Below are 20,019 nucleotides of genomic sequence, written 5' to 3'. Positions count from 1 at the left end.
CCTTATCTCACACTGTCCAGACATGAAAGGACTAGTGACAGTTTCTACGAAGAGCTCCGGGTCCATTATCTCGTTTCTGGATGACAACTGATCTGAGCAACAAGGGAATTTGAGAAAAATCTTTGACTTTGCATCTAAAACCACTGACAAAAACGAATGTAAATATTATTTAAATTTATGTAAATGTCATATGGATATGGTTATTATTACCATGTTATCTAACACTATCAGTGTATCATGGTACTGACGCAGTAAGGAACTGACATTTAAGCAACATGCTGTTTATAGCTCTTTAAATGATTTTATCATGATATATAATTGAAAAACATTGTATTTTACTTTTCCACTTTGTGGAAACAGTAATGGGATCGTGAAATAATCAGTCTGGCACATTTGCAGATTGCAGTCTGTGTATTTTTGCTGTTATATAAGCAATCAGAGGAAGAGGAATTAGATTACCAGACAGAATATAAGAGACAGAAAGAGGGCTGAACTCATCTGAAATCTCATCTCTCCATATAACAGTGCCCTGAAATGCTTCAGCTACAATCATTTCAAGATCGAAAAAACTTTCTTATTCTCACAGGGGCTGAATAGACTAAAAACTCCATTGGCTTGTGATGTTTGGTTAGCGTTCACAATTGAAGGTTAGATTGCTGCTGCCCCCGTATGCCACCAAAATTGAAAATGAAAGTGTCATTTTCATACGTTAACCTTCAGAGTGAATTATGAGCGATAGATTTAGGCCATTTCTGAACCCCTGACCCATGAAATGTGTTTTTGAAACAGGTTCGACTGACTGTGTATGCTTCGCCACAGTTGGCTCAAATGACCCTGTCACTTCAGCACTGCACATCGTAGTGGGTAAGTACTCATCTCTATATCTGCAGTATGATACAGCATATCTGGCTATGTATGTATATTTATGCTTATGTAAATTTCTCTTCAGTATTTGCAAGCTAGGTGCTATCACAGTATATTTAGTTATTTATTTATTGTTCAGCAAGGGCATTACTACAGCTACTACTTTCCTTTGGATGTCGTGACATGACCATACCTTAACCAGGGTGAAATCACTGTAACTTACAGCTTTGAGCGACGTGTTGCTTAAATAAAGCATAATACCAAAATGGAAAATGTTTACTGTGCTGCTTTTGCAGAGACGGATATCGAATTTTGCTGCAATATGCACTATTTTTATGTGCGGTGTCCTAGCACAGGATTCTGATGTTATCAGCTTGTGTTCTCTGAAATCCATCCTGGCTTTTTCTGCAGGTGATTCTCAGCCAATGGACATTTGCTCGGTGCACAATGAAGACCGCTTCCTGCGCTACTCTGTGTCACTACTGGGTTACGGGTTCTACGGAGATGTGCTGACAGACAGCGAGAGAAAGCGCTGGATGGGCCCGGCCCGTTACGATATCTCAGGTACCGTATTTTCTGGACTATAAATCACACTTTTTTTCATAGTTTGGCTGGTCCTGCGACTTATAGTCAGGTGCGACTTATTTATCAAAATTAATTTGACATGAACGAAGAGAAATGAACTAAGAGAAATCATTACCGTCTACAGCCATGAGAGGGCACTCTATGCTGCTCAGTGCTCCTGTAGCCTACCACTGAGCAGCATAGAGCGCCCTCTCGCGGCTGTAGACGGTAATGTTTTCTCTTGGTTCTTGGTTCTAAATAAATGCGACTTAAAGTCCAGTGCGACTTATATATGTTTTTTTCCTCGTCATGACGTATTTTTGGACTGATGCGCCTTATACTCATGTGCGACTTATAGTCCGAAAAATACGGTACACAGGAAGTGATTTATTTTTTATTTGTTTTTTATCTGCAATTTTGGATGGAAATTCTTATTTTATTTTTTAATTATTTTATTCATTTATTGTTCACAGGTGTTAAAACCTTTCTGTCACATCGCTACTATGAGGGAACTGTGTCCTTCTTGCCTGCTGAAGGGAACTTGGGAACTCCCAGAGACAAAATGCAGTGCCGAACTGGGTAAATGCTGTTCTATATTTTTTTTAATTAGGGATGCACCGAATATTCAGCAACCGAAATTGTTTGGCCGAAAAAAAGCTTGTTTGGTGTTCGGAATAAGCGAAAAGACCAAATAAATTGTACCGAACAATGATGTGACTCGATCAAATAGAGGAGCGCAATAATGCAGCAAACATGTCGGCAGTGTAGAAGCATTTAAAAGAGTCAGAGAAAGACGCAAAAATCATTACAAGCACTGACAGCAAGAGACTTTAGAACTGCATTGCACGTCTCCGATGAGAAGAGGAAGTAGTTGTTGTTGCTGGTTAACTGTATGATGATTGAAATCGCGAAATGGCCTCAATCGATTAGTAAATGAAGTTTTAATTATGTTTCTAGTACATGCACGGATTGCATTCAAACAGCGCTGCACAAGCTCACGGTACGATCTGGTCGTTAGCCAGGGACAGGGTTCAAAATCTGCGCTGAAACTGTGATACTCATCACAGTAACATTATTCGCAAAAAATGCAAAAAACATATTCGGCCTTTGGCCCAGTGTTTCATTTTGTTCGGCTTCAGCCAAGAATTTTCATTTCGGTGCATCGTTGTTTTGTATGCATTTTGTATGCTTTTTCTTCAAGTGAACTTTCTAACAACATGACTGAACGCATATAATTAATCATTTAAGCCATCATTTTGATGTGTTTTAATTGTATTGTAAACTAGAACTAGATGATATTTACACTCTACATTATGAAGGATATTTGAATGTTTTGAATATGTTGAAGAAGTTCAAAAAAGCTGAATTTATTTGAAATTGCAATCTTTTGTAGCATTAAAAACCTCTTTACTGTCACTTTTAATACATTTAATGCATCGTTGCTGAATAAATCTTCTTAGTTTTAAAAAATAATAACAATTACTGACCCCAAACCTATTCACAATATATTCAAGATGTAAGGTCCCATTTTTAAAGCATGCCTAAACAATTTTTAATCTAGATGTTTACTTATTTGTGTTAAACAGATATATAGCCATGTTCCCCACCTCATTGTTAAACAGGTGTTTCTGTCTTGCAGGTGTAGTGTCTGTCGGCAATCCTCTTCTGACAAACTGGTCGGCAAAAATGAAGATAGCGTTTCTGATGCTGGTGAGGAGCATTTGGGAATGTCAGTGTTAAACTGAGCTCGTTTATTGAAAGGAAGTCTCATATCTGCCCTGTGGTAAATGCGCCCAACCTCAGTACAGGCCAACAAAGTGCATTTCCAGCCATGATTTGTAATGCCCCCATCTGTCGGCTCGACTGGCACGCTGTTTGTGAACATTAGGCCAAATGGTTCAAGCTGCCGCCCGGCTGATCATTTAGAGAGTGCACACACACACACACACACACAGATCATATTATCTCTGCCTCTCAGCACCCTCAGAACAACTGGCACCTCCGTTACCCAGCATTCTGTGTGTTTACCCTGAGCACTGATAAGTGCTGTTTACAGACACACACTCTCTGCCCTCACAATCCCAAATTGGCATTTGTGCATGATGATTTCCTGAACGCTTTTAGACCGCGTGACATAAATAGAGTCTTGTGGGAAGAATAAGGGGAAGAATGATGTAAACAGGAAAGGGAGTCAAGGGCCCTTCATCAGTGGGAGAGCACCACAGCTATACTTGCTTTGAGATTTAAAATCACCTGGCTTCTTTCATTTTTCCAGTTTATAGCAACACTGTGAAAACTGATTTTCGAAATTGTAAAAAAAATAAGTCTAGAAAATCTTGTAAGGAGGTAAACTCAGTGTTACTTGCCTTTTCTGTGTAAATTGTGTGTGAAATTGGATTACAAGAAAGTACTCTTTGGGTATTTCGTCTTTCACTTTTACCCTTTCTGTAAAGCAGCTCTGTGGAAAACAGTGATGTCATCATTCAGTTCAGTTATCTTCCAATCATGTCAGTTGATTCAATAATATTGCTTGCTATTAGGTGCCCCCAACTAACCAATCCAGAGGCGACAAAAACCCGAACTCCATCGGTGACAGAAATGGAACAGTAACACTTTATTTTGATAGTCCGCTTTAGACATTCTACTAATAGTAAGTTACTTTGCATCTACATGTCAACTAGCAGCCATTAGAGTATAAGGAGACTGTCTGTTAATATCTTCCACAATATACGAGAATACATATGGGAAACTTTGCAAGTATATGTCAGCTTATACTACTAACTTTAAACCTAACCTAACAGTCTACTCTGAGAGTTAGTAGACATGTAGTTGCTAATTAATGAGAATTAGTTGACCTGTATTTGCAAAGTAACTTATTTAGTATAATGTCAATAGCCTACAACATTAAAATAAAGTTCTGAGATTTTGAAGTTCTAAGCTTATGAGACATTAGGGTGTTCTTGGTGGTTGCCTACTGTTGGCTATCCACATAAAAAATGTGTGGAAATGCATATATCAAAGTCTGTGAAAAGGGTCTATAGACTTCATTACTCAGAGGTATACTAGTTATTCACTTCACATGATGTTGTTGTATTTCAGAGTGTCAGGATACGTGGACGGTCATCAGGGGAAAATTCTTGGCCATCAATGCTGCCAGCATGAGTTGTGCTTGTCCTCGCAGTCCTAAAGGGCTTTCGCCATCAGCACACTTAGCAGATGGAACTACTGACCTCATCCTCGTCAGGAAGTGCTCCCGACTCGACTTCCTGCGCCACCTGCTGCGCCACACCAATAAGGACGACCAGGTTCCTGATTTATCTCAACAGAAAACATCAGTAGATTTAACTTGATATTCCATTCATGTTTCATCAAAGGCTGTGAAAAAAACACAACTTTCTTTAACTGGCACACTACAAAAAAGTATCCCCGCTATCCACTAAATGCTTACTCTATATTTTATATAGTAGTATAAGTTCATATGTATATGTAATTAACTGTAAGTCAGGTTTTTTTTTTTCTTGGAAAAAGAGCAGATAATTATGTTCTTTGAAGTTCTTAGTAACAGCAGGGTTTCTGAAGTCATAGAAAACCTTGAAATTCATGGCAATTTGTCTTTTTTAATGCTTTTTTTTAACTCCTAAAATATTTAAACAACTACAAATGCCTCTTTATAAGTTCAGTCTTTATCAAAACGATCTTTATCCAGTAATCACAAATATTTAATAATAACAAATAAAATTATCCAGCCAAGTTTATTTCTCATCAAAATATAGTATTATTTTATTATTATATATATATATATATATATATATATATATATATATATATTTTTTTTTTTTTTTAATTCAGATCCGAAATTTACTATGACATCATGAATCTAAAAATGTCTGATTTCTTTAATTACTTTATAAGAGGTCCCTTATCCTCACCATGGGTTTATTTATTTTATGAAAAATACGATAAAAACTGCAAGATTGTGAAATATTATTACATTATAACTGTTTTCTGCTGTAATATAATTTAGTTATATATTCTAGTAATGACAATGCTGAATTTTCAGCAGTCTTTGTGTCACATAATCCTTCAGAAATCATTTGAATATGCTGATTTAGTGCTTAAGAAGCATTCATTCATTTTTCATTATTTCATCCATGTGAAAATGGTCGTGCTGCTTTTTGTGGAAACCGTGCTACCGTTTCTTTCCAGATTCTTTGATGAATAGAATGATAAAAAATAACAATATTTATTTAAAATAGAAATATTTTGTAACTTAATTTCTCTTTCTCAGAATGTTTTTTTTTTTTTTTTTTGACTTAACGTTTAATGATATTTGACATGGGATTCAGTAAGCATTACCCTTGTTCTCTTTCTTTGTTCAGTTTGATCACTCTTTTGTGGAGGTGTACCGGGTCAAGCAGTTCCGGTTCACCCCCAGATACCAGGAGTGTGATTCTGAAGTGGACCTGAGAGACAGCGGAGCAACAGGCAAGCGATTCCTCAGTCAGATCTGCAGGGAGCACAGAGCCTGTGGCTGCATGCCTTCCCAGAGCAACTGGAACTGTGATGGAGAGATCCTCCCACACACTGCCATCCAAGTCCGGTAGGTGTCCTTATCCAGATACACCCTTTGTGTTTGCCACTTAGGTTTTTATGAGTTTTTTTTATTGGACTCGGTGGAAGTGAACCCATTACTCCACTGTTCGAGTTACAGAAATGCTATATCTAGATACTTCACTTGAGTGATAACGCCAACTCTACAAATGATGAAAAATTATGAATTTCAAAGATGAATTTAGTGAAAATGAGAACTGTGCGCCATTGTAGTTTTAATACACTAATCACTTTAAGCAAGTTCTCATTGTTGTTGTAATTAAGGGGTGTGGACGTCACTGCCACTCAGACTTCCTCATATATCTAAGAGATGTCACTGTCTTTTTTATACCTCAGTCTTTCAGAAAATGTTCCTCCGACACAAAATGAGCAGCGTTTGTCAATTAGTGGAAGCTGTAGTTGAGGTCTTTTGAGCACAAGATCGTATCATCTCAGCACTAGCATACTAAACAGGGTAAATAAATGGACTTTTGTGGCTTGAGCCTGTGGAAAAGATGCTATTAAAATTAAAAACTCCCTCCATTGTGCCTGCAGAGGAGTTGTTCTCCTCCTTGATACTGCATGACGGCTCGCCCAAATGCATCATTTCCTTCACGCCCCATTGTTCTGTGTCAACAATGCGTAGCAGTGAAATGCTCCTAATTTAATGGCCCTCTCACTGTTAAAGGCTCACCTCCTTTAATTAAAATAGAAGTCCATTCATTTATTCCATTTTCAGCTTCAGTAATTGTTTCTCGAATGAGTAAGCAAATAACCTGTTGAGATAATTGATGATGATACCACGGCCGAAAAAGGCAATCGCCTGGCACTGAACTCACCTCCAGAGTATTGAGTGGAATTAGAGGAAATTAAAAACCCCTCCGAACCTCCTAGGAGCGCATGCATTAAACTACAAAACTTTTACTCAACACGACATAGCATTTATTGCTTACCAGCACTTGCTCGTACTTTGTTTTAGTCTAGGACACAACACATTAGCAGTGTTTGCTAAGGCAAGCATCAGTGTTACTATTGCAAATCGTTTGGGTTGGGGATTTAAACAAACCACTGTTGTTAAATATTACAATTATATAGAAATTTTAAAGGGGGCATATGATGCTATTTCAAGTTTTCCTTTGGAGTGTTACAAGCTGTTTGCGCATATGCGTAATACGCATGTATGTAAAGTTGCAAAGACTAAAGTCTCAAACCAAAGGAAATATTCTTTATAAAAGACTCATCCATGCCTTCCTAAAATGCCTCATTCAAACACACCCCCACACATCTATGTCACTGTGTTGGAAGATTTTAATTACAGCACCTAAATGTTTACGCAAAGAAAGAAGGCATAACTTTTATTCTCGCAGTAGTATTGTTGCTGCCGCCGCCATGTCGGGGAGACGCCGTGTGTTTCCAAATATGGTAAAGGGCGTGACGCCGTGTGTTTCCAAATATGGTAAAGGGCGTAACATTTCAGTCATTCGCTTGGTATTTGGCAAATCACAATGCACTGGATAGCTGGCCAAACAGAGCACACCGCGCTTTTCAGAATGATGAGTTTTGTAAAAATCAAAGCATTTCAGAAAAGGCGACACCTTTTTTTTTTTTTTTTTATAACCTTAAACCGCATAAACGCATTGTATTACACCAAATACACAAAATAATGTTATTTTTAGCATTGTCATATGATCCCTTTAAGTAAATAAACAATATTAGAGTATAAATATTTAATCAGAGCAGGCTCATTGGAAAAACATGCCTCATTCTACATTTTTGGATAACTCCAAAAAACGTACCTATGCATATACAACTCCCTGCAGTTTTTAGCTGAAATGAAAACTATTCCAGGGGAAGATGATCAATTAATAAAGGTACTTTGCAAAGTAACATTTCAAAACAAATAGAATATCACATTCCAGTTATATAACCAGCTCATATGGCTTTTCTGACAGTCACCTTTATTTACATAGAACTTTTAACAAATTTACAAATTGTCTCAAGCAGCTTTACAGTATTAAACAGGAAAATAGTGTGTAGTAATTCAACAAGTAAACACCTAATTTACAGTTAAAGTCAGTTCATCATTGATTCAGTGATGTGATCATCCAGCTCAGTTCAGTTTAAGTATTAGTAGTAAACAAGTAGTTAAGTTGCTCAGTAGCTCACCTGGTATAGCATTGCACTTGTCATGTGGAGTGCTCTGGTACGAGTTACACGAGTCACAATAATGTTAATTGGATATTGTGTTTGAAATGGTGAGGTTGCTTCAGCAAATGGAAAATAGAAGATTTCTATTTTTTATTTTCGCTTGAACTAACTTTTTCATGTAGAAATTACATTAGTTTTTTTCTGTAGGATTTATTTCACCTCATAATCATTTTTATCAGTGCACACACAGGCGTGTTTTTTTTTCAGTAAGCCTAGGGTGGTTTTTAGCATGCTGTTTGTTCCAGTGAAGTGTTAGCATTTTGTTTGATTTTTTTTTTCTCTGTCTTAGGGTCCACTGCCAGCTGATCAAGCTGTTTGCGAGAGGCATCGAGGAGCAGCAGGTGTTTGAGGACCCGTACGCTCACTGTGCAATATAGATCCCCACTTCACTTAAAAAACCTCCAGCTGGATCATTAAAGACTGAGATTCTTTGAATGGAAGAGTCGCCTTCAGCTCAGCACAATGTCATACTGTTTTATTATGCTGTTTTACCCAGATAATCCTCATGAAGAGGCATGGAGTCAACAGCATTTTCACAGCATTTATATAGGCTGTATTAGATTTGTGTAAGATAGGATCAGCTGTTTCAGCTAGGCATTAGCATTGCCAATTTTTCATTTCAACCTTTGAAGGCCTCGAAGTAGCTGGTGATATCTCTTGCTGCATGCGACAGCTTCCAGTTGTCAACATTTGTCTTCCACCACGATCAAGCTGGTCTTGAGAGTAGCGCTAATAAAATCCCAAAGTCAGATTCCTGGAACTGTCAAAACTCTATGCTTTCCTGACATTTAATGCATGGAATTGTAGCATTAGAGAGCTAGACACTGACAGCTACACACTGCAGGGTCAGTGTATGTACGGCTGTTCAACAGACGGAATGTAAATGTAAATACTGTAGCACTCTTCTCTGCGTTGTCTTCCTTGGTTGCAACCCCTGAGAATATTTCCTCCCTCTATAATGAATTTTGTGTTTGTGTTTCCTATGCTGATGTCTTATTTCTTATGAAAGCTCTTATTGTTCCTCCGGTATCGAAGAATGAAGGCGTTTATCATAGACAGAGAAATTGCTTTTTGCTGTTGTGCATGTCAGCTGCTTTAATATGCAATTAATATGTTTCCTTGAGCTGCACTTGTGATTGAGGGTATGGATTTCCCAAGATGCATCTGTAAAGGCAACACAATTTCTGTTGCTCTACAGGAAAAACATTGTTCAGGTCCTTCATAGACTGAAAGATTGTTGGGAAGCTCATTTTTGCCACATAAGAAAAAAACTAGTTTTGGTAAATCATAATTAGGACATTGTCACAATTGGGTCATAATTAAGTCATTATTGAAAACTTAAATCAAAGGATTTTAAATAATACTAATAAAAATAAAAATTGTTTTGAATCATAATTAAAAATGACAAAATAAAACCTTACATAATAAATAAAAGCTGTAATTATCATTTTAAAAGGTCATAACTGAAAACTGAAATAAAAAATAAATTAAAGCTAAATAGAAATACAATACAATACTGATAAAAAATAAAATAAAACAATGTTTTTTTTCTTTATCATAATTTTTACTTTTTATATCATAATTGACTTAGTATCTTATAATTTAGACTTTTGTTATAGTTTGGTATAATTTCATGATTTTTATTTACCAAAGTAAATAAAAGTGAGTACATTTTAATTCGTTTTTTTCTCTCTCTCTCTCCTGTGGAAGTGGGCTTCAAATTGAATTATTGTAGTGAAATATGTAGTTTTAAATGTTAATCACCCATGTATACTAAGGACCATGGAAAAGATGTCCCCATATGCGACCAGGCAATGAAGATGTCACGAGAACCTCTTCTGTTTATGAATTATGAGCTGTGGCTTGCTATTCTTGTGTATGTAACAGTATTTGTGCTGTGTGTAGTTAAGCCAATGTCAAAGCGTGTGGATTTGACACCTATTCTATTATCGTTGGTTGCCTACTTAAGACCTAATCAATCTCAATACACGCTGTGTACGCACATGATGTGCCACCAACTTTCCCTACTGATCCAAAGATACCATTCATATTCCATTTTAATTACTTGAATGTGGCCACAGTTTTCACCTTTGTGCTGCCCTGGCGGCTGCTGTTCATTTATGCCTCATGACAGGTGACTGTATAATGTCCTTCAATGGTTGTCCAGTACTGGTTGTGTGTTTTCAGCTGAAGTTAAACTGAGCTCTCTCAGTAGGGTGTCACCTTATGCAGTCAAGCACTTGTCAAGACTCAGTAATGACTGATAATGAAGTCATCTTGCAGGACTCGAGATGATGTGTAAGACCTGACGTTTATTTTGATGTATTGAACGAAATGCAAAGAAAGTCCATGAATAAAGTTTATTGAATGGTCAATAGTGTTCTGAGTGGTCAATTTTAGAGATTCATTGAAAAGTGAGGATTTTTTAAGTGTGTAAGTTTTTTAAGTGGTAAGTGTGAAATTCACTAAAACTGTCATGAACAATGCCAAAATGATAATAAATATATATATTATTTGTTTGTCATTTAAATAAAAAAAGAACTTTATTATATTCTAGATTAATTGCACACAAACTGAAATATTTCAAAAGGTTTTTTTTTGTTGTTTTTTTTTTTATCCTGATGGTTTTGACTTACAGTTTAGGAAAATAACAAATTCAGTATCTCAAAAATTTTGAATACTTTCTCAAAGATCAATCAAAAAAAAGATACAAAACGGAAATGTTTAAGATCTCCAAAGCATGTTTAATTATGTAATCAATCAAACCAAAGTGGGGATCCTTTTGCACAAATTACTGCTTCAATGAGGCGTAGCGTTATTGAAGCCCAGGTTGCTTTGATAGCGGACTTCATCTCCTCTGTATTGTTTGAAAGATGTTACTTATCTTCCTCTTCACAATACCCCGTAGATTTTCTGTGAGGTTCAGGTCAGGTGAGTTTGCTGGCCATCAAGCACAGTAATATCATGGTCAGCAAACCACTTGGAAGTGGTTTTGGCCCTGTGGGAAGGTGCTAAAGTCCTGCTGCAAAATGAAATCAGCATCTCCATAAAGCTTGTCAGCAGATGGAAGCATAAAGTGCTCCAAAATCTCCTGTTAGATGGCTGCATTGACTTTGGACTTGATCAAACACAATGGACCAACACCAGCAGTTGTTACGGCTCCCCAAATCATCACAGACTTCAGAAACTCCACACAGGACTTTGGATTCTGTGCCTCTCCAGTCTTCCTCCAGACCTTGATTTTCAAATGAAATGCTAATTCTACTTTCATCTGAAAAGAGGACTGTGGACCACTGAGCAACAGTCCAGTTCTTTTTCTCCTTACCCCAGGTGAAATGCTTTTGACCTTTTTTTTGTGGTTCAGGAGTGGCTTGGTTCTAGGAATGTGACAGCTGTAGTCAGCTGAGCGTGGTGACTCTTGATGTGCTGACTCCGGCTTCAGTCCACTCCTTGTGAAGTTCTCCCAAGTTCTTGAATCGGCTTTTCCTGACAATCTTCCCAAGGCTGTTGTCATACCTGTTGCTTGTGCACCTTTTCCTTCCACACTTTTTTCCTTCCAGTCAACTTTCTATGAATATATTTTGATACAACACTGACCTTCTGTGGCTTACCCTCTGCTGATGATTGTCCTATGGACATACTGTATGTCAAGTCAGTAGTCTTTCCCATAATTGTGGTTGCATGTTCTAAACTAGCCCAAGGGATACCCAGTATTCATACTCAAAATTAATCAAACTAATCAAGCTCAAAATGGAATTTAATTGTTTTTTATTTTTTTTTTATTTTTTTTTTTTTTGAGATACTGAATTTTTTTTTTCTAAGCTGTAAGTAATAACCATCAGATTTAAAACAAAAACAAACAAAAACAATTTTCAAATTTTTGGAGATGCACCCGTAAATAGAAAAAAAATATATAGAAATATGGTAATTTTTAATCAGTGGTGCTAAACTGGTTTACCAAAATAGTTCATTGTACAAAACTAAACAAAAATCAAACATTTAAATTTGTCAACATAATCATGAACTTCATAAACCAAACAATGTGCAAAACTGAGTGTTGTTTCTGTTGTACTTTAATGGTTTCATATTCTTGGCAGTCAATAATTTAGACTTCAAAACACATTGTAGTTGGCACAGATTATGTTTATCCTTGTTCATAGGTTTCGAGGGTGAGGGAATGTCATGCAACCTGTCCATGTCCATAGCCACCCAATTTGACTAATTTGTACCAAGGGACATGAATCTCTGCCAAAAAAAAAAAAAAAAAAAAATTATTACAATAAAATACAATATTATTTGCATCGAGGATTGTATTCGCTGCTGTCCAAAACCCTGTCAGAACACACCTGTGTCCCATTTCTGGGTAACAACCCAAGAGATAGCCCTGCCCTGAACTCGGTACCTGAACAGTATTGTTTGAGCATCATACACGTCATGTTCCATTCAAGTCCTGCTGGGAAGTTTGAATTCATGAATTGAGAAGTCATAATTACAACATCAGGCGGGCCCAAGTCCTTTTGTTTGGAACAAGACGGAAATAGAACTTTTACATGTAGCAATTTTTTTATCTCTACTTCAACAAAATTATGCATCGAGTATGAAGATGTTGTGAATTGAATCAGTATATATCATAATTGTACAGTACTATTTGTACACACAACTGTAATAACAATTTCATTGATTTCAACAAATCTACCATCAATACAGACACTAAATTTATTCTGTCCCCCACAGTTTCTCATTATAATTTCTCACTAATTCCGGGATATTGCATAAAAATAAGATGGATGGAATGCCAACATATGCATGAATATGCAAAAAAAACTAAAAAAAAAAATGTTTTCATCTGATAAGACATTTGCGAAGACTATGATGGAAACACATTTACAGAATAAATCTCTTTGCACAAAAATAAATAAATAAATAACTTAAATGATTTTGCCTTGACAGTGGTTATGATTGGCTAATTGGACTAACCAGCAGACCAGTTTCACTGCACAGCATCTCAAATGTTGGTTTGATCATTCTGAAATGCCTGAGCCAATTTGGTTTATCTGTCTCACATAACTCCCGTTCACAAACACCAGGCATCTGACTACAAATGCAAGATAACAGACAGTTTATTGCATGTTTCGTCTGTGTGATCGGAGATGCCAAGCCACTGTTTCTTCCCTGATTGCAGCAACAATTTTTAGTTTCCCAGGAAAATACCATTTTGTTCTATTGAACACATGGGATGGAAACTTTATTTCCTTTATTTGCAGATGTTTTATGCAAAACTACAAATTTGTACCTAGTTAAACTCCCAATTTTGGATGCAAACAGAAGCACAAGTTCCAAGTTTGAGACTCATAATTACCCATTGTGGTGGGATTCATGTGCATTCAGCTCATAAATATGATCTTTCTGACATAAATTAGTCAATCAATCAACTTTATTGATCCCACAAGGGGCAATTGTTTAAGAGCAGCATGTAAATAACAATAAATAATACAAATCACACGCATTACACGTAACAAAGTCCATCAGTCTATCACACACACGCACACATAACGTACAACAGTACACAGTATTCATCAGCATGTGCAATTTTTCCCTTCTCCAGGAGCTCTATGCGGAATTTTCAGAGTCAGTGTTTACAGTATTTGGGTGAAAAAAAAAAGCATTCAAACTCTTATGAATATTTTTCTCGGGATATTCATTTGGCATATCAGAAAGTATTTCTACATAAAATGGCACGCTTCATATCTACACGACACTATCCTTGATTTGTAAAAGTACAAAACACATCTGATCTCTCAGCTCTAGGGGAGGCAGAACCTGTCAAGAGCTGTTATTATGACTCCGCTACATTAAATCTACTCATGTTTCAGTGTAATTCTTAAGAGTCTTTAATAATACAGGGCCTGTGCTCCTGACAAATGTCATTGGCTGAAAAAAAAAAAACGAAAGACGAATGGGGCGCCTCCACGTTTAACAGGCTTATTACATAAAAATGACTGCGGGGGAGAAATAACTTGTTCTCTCCAGAGAGATGGAGGGATATTTAGCTCTTCATTTTGCTCACAGTTTCGATACGGTCCATACATTATGCTGCTATCTGGACCAGCATGGCAATGAAGCCGGGTAATTTTCTCATCTCTCGTCCACAAAGTAAATTCCATTTCCTTTGCTCCTCTCTGTAGCGTCTCCACGTCTTTATTGATTTATTCTGTGGGTTGCACCCCATCGAGACAGACCGTCTCATTCAGCGACTCTTCCCTGGAGACATTACAAAGACAAACAAACAGCTGTCTGCAGGCACTCAAACCACTGTTTGGAGACAGCTCATTGTGAGGGTGATAACATCTGCGACTTGACGCGCGTTTAAACGCTCCTCCTTTAAATAACTCAGCTGAGATTGGATGGACTCTGTCTGGCCTCACTGCAGAAACCACACCTGAGCCCCAGACACCAACTTGTCTGTTTTCAGCCTTGCCGTTGAGTTTAAGGCCTCGTATCCATTGGCAAACTTATACTATGCACTAAAGGTATGTCCTACACTGGCGATGGGAAAGGTGTGTGTAATACATGAGACAGTACATGAGTCCTGGGACATACTGTCATAACATTGAACTTTGATTCCCAATATATTCCAAAACATTTTAGCATTTTAGCAAAAAAAAAAAAAAAGGGAGGTACAACTGAAATTCATGGGGCCAGTTAGTAGAAATTGCAACTGTAATATAATATAATATAATTTATATTATATTATATTATATTATATTATATTATATTATATTATATTATATTATATTATATTATATTATATTATATTATATTATATTATATTATATTATATACTGTGTATACACTCTAAAAAATGTTGGGTTGTTTCAACCCAACTTTGGGTCAAATATGGACTAACCCAGCTGTTGGGTTAAATTTTGTAATTAAAATGTATGTGTGTGTGTGTGTGTGTATACAGTGCCTTGGGGAGGTATTCAAACCCACAAATTTTTGTTTCACATTTTGTTAGGTTGCAGCCTTATGTTAAACTGCTTTAAATTACTTTATTCCTCACATCAATCTACACTCCATACACCAAAATAACAAAGCAAAAACAGAACTGTGACAACTTTGTAAATGTATTTAAAAAACAAAAGATAAAAAAAAAGAAAGAAGTACATTGCATGAGTATTCAAACCCTTTACTCAGTACTTTGGCAATTATCTGCCATTCTTTTCCTCATCTCTTCACCTCTCTAGTTCTGTCAGCTTGGATGGGACAGATACAACTCTTGCTGTGTGATTAGGGTCATTGTCCTGTTGGAAGCTGAACCTTCTGCCCAGTCTGAAGTTTTGAATGCCCTGGACTATGTTTTAATTTGCTCCACAGAGCTTGTCTTCTACTCTGATAAGTCCTTCAGTCCCTGCCACTGAAAAACAGCCCCATAGCATGAGGCTGCTACCAGCACACTTTACTTTTGGGATGTATTCTGCAGGTGATGAGCAGTGCTGCTTACATTCAAACATGATGCTTAGAATTGAGGTTCATCAGACCAGAGAATCTTGTTTCTCAGAGTTTGAGGGTCCTTTGTTTTGCTGTCAATTTCCAAGTGGATTTTCATGTGTCTTCACACCACACATCCTCAAGGACATTCAAAGAGTTGTCTGTAAGCCGCTCTTGCTGTGTCCTTGCCCTGAATGTCAGTGGAGACCAGGACAACTTGATGAGCCTCAGAGACAGATCCCCTGTGGTGAACTTGTCTCCTAGACTGCCACAGGAACTGGTTGAGTCCTCTGCACAATCTGACCTTGCTGCAGCCTGGAATTGAACTGCTGGTTTCATCTGTCCAGAGGAGAACCGGCCCCCCCAGACTGAACCTGGTTTCTCCCAAGGTTTTTTCTCCATTCTCTCACCGATGGATTTTTGGTTCCTTACAACTGTCACTTCTGGCTTGCTTAGCTGGGGATACTTAATGTCCAATGATTTCATAGGCTTGATTGCACAGATACTATTTAAACTGATCTGAGCTGGATGATGACATCACTGAATTCAATGATGAACTGCCTTTAACTGAAAATGTAATGTTTACTATTGTCATTTTGCATTATTGACACACTAATTTCCTAATTAATGCTATACAGTTGTTTTGACACAATCTGTATTGCTAAAAGCGCTATATAAATAAATGTGACTTGACTTAACTTGACTTCACTGAGGAGAGTATTGAGTCTGGCCACACCTCCACAGAGCCCAGATCAGTGGAGAGTTTGTCCTTCTGTAGATTTCTTCTATCTCCATATATGATCAAAGAGCTCAACTAGAGTGACCATCAGCTTCTTGGTCACTAGTCTAACCAAAGCCCTTATCCATTAATTGCTCAGTTTGGCCAGGAGGCCAGCTCTAGGAAGAGTCCTGGTTGTTCCAAACATCTTCCATTATGGATAAAGGAGGCTACATGCTTCCGTGAACCTTCAATGCAGCAGAATTTTTTTTTTTAACACTACCTCAGATGTGCGGTTTGATTCAGTCCTAATTCCGAGCTCTACAGGCCTTTTATTTATTTATTTTTTATTTATTTTTTACCTCAGGACTTGGTCTTTGCTCTAATATGCATTTTCAGCTGTTAGATCTTTTATTAAGACTTGTGTGCCTTTCCAAATCATCCCCATTCAATTGAATTTGCCACAGGTTAACTTCACTCAAAGTGTGGTAACATTTACAAGAAAATATACAGGTGCATCTCAATAAATGAGAATGTCGTTGAAAACTTAATTTCAGCAATTCACCTCAAATTGTGAAACTCGTGTATTAAATAAATTCAATGCACACAGACTGAAGGAATTTAAGTATTTGGTTCTTTTAATTGTAATGATTTATAAAAACCTGGGCTTCCATAGCATCTCAGCAGTGCCACAAACTGAACACCTTCATGCCACACCAAATTGAGGCAGTAATTAAAGCAAAAGGAGCCCCTACCAAGTACTGAGTACATGTACAGTAAATGAACACACTTTCCAGAAGGCCAACAGTTCAGTAAAAAAATATTATTATTATTATTATTGGTCTTATGAAGAATTCTAATTTGTTGAGATGTGGGTTTTTGTTAAATGTGAGCCAAAATCATCACAATTAAAATAACTAAAGACTACTTCAGTCTGTGTGCATTGAATTTATTTAATACACAAGTTTCACAGTTTGAATTGAATTACTGAAATGTACTTTTCCATGACAATCTTCTGGACAGAACTTTAATTCGGATTTTAATTTAAATGTTGTGTGACAGGAAGTGTGTGAAATGCTTATTAACAAAACAGAGTCCTTTCCAATAAAAGACTAAAGATTATGTGTTAAAATGTGTAAATGCTTTGAAAACTCAGTTGAAGCAAACAAATTTAAAGCCAATGAAGACAAAGCACTGAAGGAATGCTATGTGGAATACATAGAGACTCACAATAAAGGCATTGCATATTATTCAGTGACAACACAAACATCTCTCAGGACTGCCTCTACCTTTTAAAACAGCTTATTTAAGAGTATTAGCGCTGAACACAATAAATATGCAAATTGTTATTTCTAGGTGTTATTGATCACCTGTCCTCTGTGTGTTCAGAGAGGTCACGTGGTAACAGAGAGAAAGAGAAGGACTGGAGGATGTAATGTACACCTACTCATCATACTCTACATCATTAAACCCTTCGTACTTCCTGTCATCAAGAGCGATTCATTGAGACAACACTACGAACTGCCTCAAATTCACTGTTTAATTGAGCACACAGTAATAACAGTAAAACTATCTTCAGTTGGCGCTCGAAACGCAATGGGGACCATATAGAGCTAATGATCTACAACCAGGACAATATCATAAGGGACATTTAGAGAGCACTGCTTAATGTCCCATGGGCCTTCATTGTTTTTTATTATTTCAACAAAATCACGATTTTTCTAGACCACTACTTCATGGTGTAACAAATCAAATATTGTTTTTGGTTGCTGCGGAATGTTTTCTATTAGATTTTTGCTCATATGCCCGAATGTCAAACATAACATGTAGTATCAATCTGTTGTGTAGTTGTTAAGGTGTTTTGAGACTTTTATTTAGCATGTAGTTGCTAGGGTTATCTCGGTGGTTGCAAGGGCGTTCTGGGTGGTTACCTTTCATTGCAAAGTTTTTTTGTTTGTTTGTTTTTTTTTGTTTGTTTTTCAAACACATTTCTATGTAGTTGCTAGGGGGTTGTGAATGGTTTCCAGGGTGCTGCTTAGATGTTGCTAAGAGTGTACACTGTTTTACAGTACACTGTTGTTAGGTTGTTCTCCTTGTTGCACATATCTTAATATTAAGCCTTAAATGTGTTTTATTGTCACTATTAATGAGGACTGTATGATCTTTGAATAATATTAGTCTTTGAATGCAATATATTTAAGTGTACCTGAAGTATACTTGCAATAATTCCACTTTAGCACAACCAAATATACTTAAGTATATCTTTAGTTCGACTTTATGCAAAATTAGTTGCAGTGAATGCTAAAACCGGTTGACTGTTCTTAGCTGGTATATACAGGAAGTTTCTGGTTTAGCTGGTCTCCCATCCTGGCCAATCTGGCCTCCTTTTGGTTTTTCATCAGGGCCTACCGGCCTTAATGCTTGCATTAGCAAATGGTTCTATTTACTGCATAATAAGAACATAAATAGCAAATTTATAGAATGATTTGTAAAAATGTACAGACCTTTAAAACACAAAAGGTCAATACAAGTCAAAAAGCTGTCTTTCCGAGCGAGAAATACCACCAACAACAGCCTATTCCATTCTTGCTTTTTTAATTTGAAAAAGACAAAGTTAGAAAGCCTTGCACTTTTTCTCTGTCCAATTCAAGCGGAGAGCGAAAGCTGGACTTTGTTTTCCCTGAAAGTTATTGCATCCCTAATGGTGCTTAAAGTAATTACACTTTGTAATGTTTCTCTTTTCTTTCCTTCAGCGGTCCCCATCAGTGTGTGAGCCGCGGCTCTCTGCTAAATGATGCCATTAACCATATTGCATTTGTTGCCTCTCTGGCTACCCAAATGAGTTTCAGTTCACTGAGAGTTTAATTGACTGAAAACAAGGTTTACTTAAAATTACAGTGGTTAGACCAACTTCCTCGACAATGTAAAGAATGTGTTTTGAGTCACACACTAGTTTCGTAATAAACACCATCTGCAAGCCTCTATTCAATGAGTCAGCACATTTCAACTTCAAATCATGATTTCATATTCCATAGATTTTTCAGGTCTATCCAAACGTTTAGGTAATGCTAAGCTAACATAAATCAGGTACTTGACTCTATTTTGGAGGTTGCTTACAAGCATGAAAAGCATATAGAGTTTTCCCAACACAACCTCAGGGTAATTTGTAACAACTTTATGGTTAGGTGGATAATTTGTATGAATTTGCACAATCTCATTAAAACATTTTTAAACAATCTGTTTACGCTCCAGTGATGGTAATGTTTAGGGGTGGGGTTAAGGATGGACCGTCATGCTTACTTTTTTTCCTGAAGATTATACCATGCTACATTTTTTAAGCGGTCACATTTTCCTGTGAGACCAGCATTAGCCTTAGTTACATAATTGCTTGCCTTTTAGAATTGTGAATTTAAAAGCTGCAGCTCACATTGACAAATTCCATCTAGATTTTTTTAATTAAAATTAAAATGTTATCTTGCAAAGCATAATATCTAAACTTGTTTATATTTCATGCGCTTGTTGTAGTGGTGATTCACTGACATTACGCCAAACAGCTATTCAAATTTCAGCTTTTATGCAGCTAA

General features: G+C 36.8%; 1 protein-coding gene across 1 annotated transcript in view; it reads left to right on the top strand.

Annotated features, from left to right (window-relative positions):
- The window catches only part of cerk (ceramide kinase), a 36,232-nt gene extending 27,257 nt beyond the window's left edge, over positions 1–8,975 (top strand). The window contains exons 7-13 of the mRNA XM_059511501.1: positions 790–864; positions 1,276–1,428; positions 1,902–2,007; positions 3,068–3,138; positions 4,528–4,733; positions 5,808–6,028; positions 8,516–8,975. Of these exons, the coding sequence (XP_059367484.1) occupies positions 790–864; positions 1,276–1,428; positions 1,902–2,007; positions 3,068–3,138; positions 4,528–4,733; positions 5,808–6,028; positions 8,516–8,603 (920 nt within the window). The 3' untranslated portion in view covers positions 8,604–8,975. The remainder of the gene's footprint in view (positions 1–789; positions 865–1,275; positions 1,429–1,901; positions 2,008–3,067; positions 3,139–4,527; positions 4,734–5,807; positions 6,029–8,515) is intronic.
- The last annotated feature ends 11,044 nt before the right edge of the window (positions 8,976–20,019 follow it).

This window comes from Carassius carassius, chromosome 26, assembly GCF_963082965.1.
Source record: "Carassius carassius chromosome 26, fCarCar2.1, whole genome shotgun sequence".
Classification (NCBI taxonomy): Eukaryota; Metazoa; Chordata; class Actinopteri; order Cypriniformes; family Cyprinidae; genus Carassius; species Carassius carassius.
The sequence above is the reverse complement of the archived record's forward strand: the minus strand, read 5'-3'. Positions and strand labels throughout refer to the sequence as shown.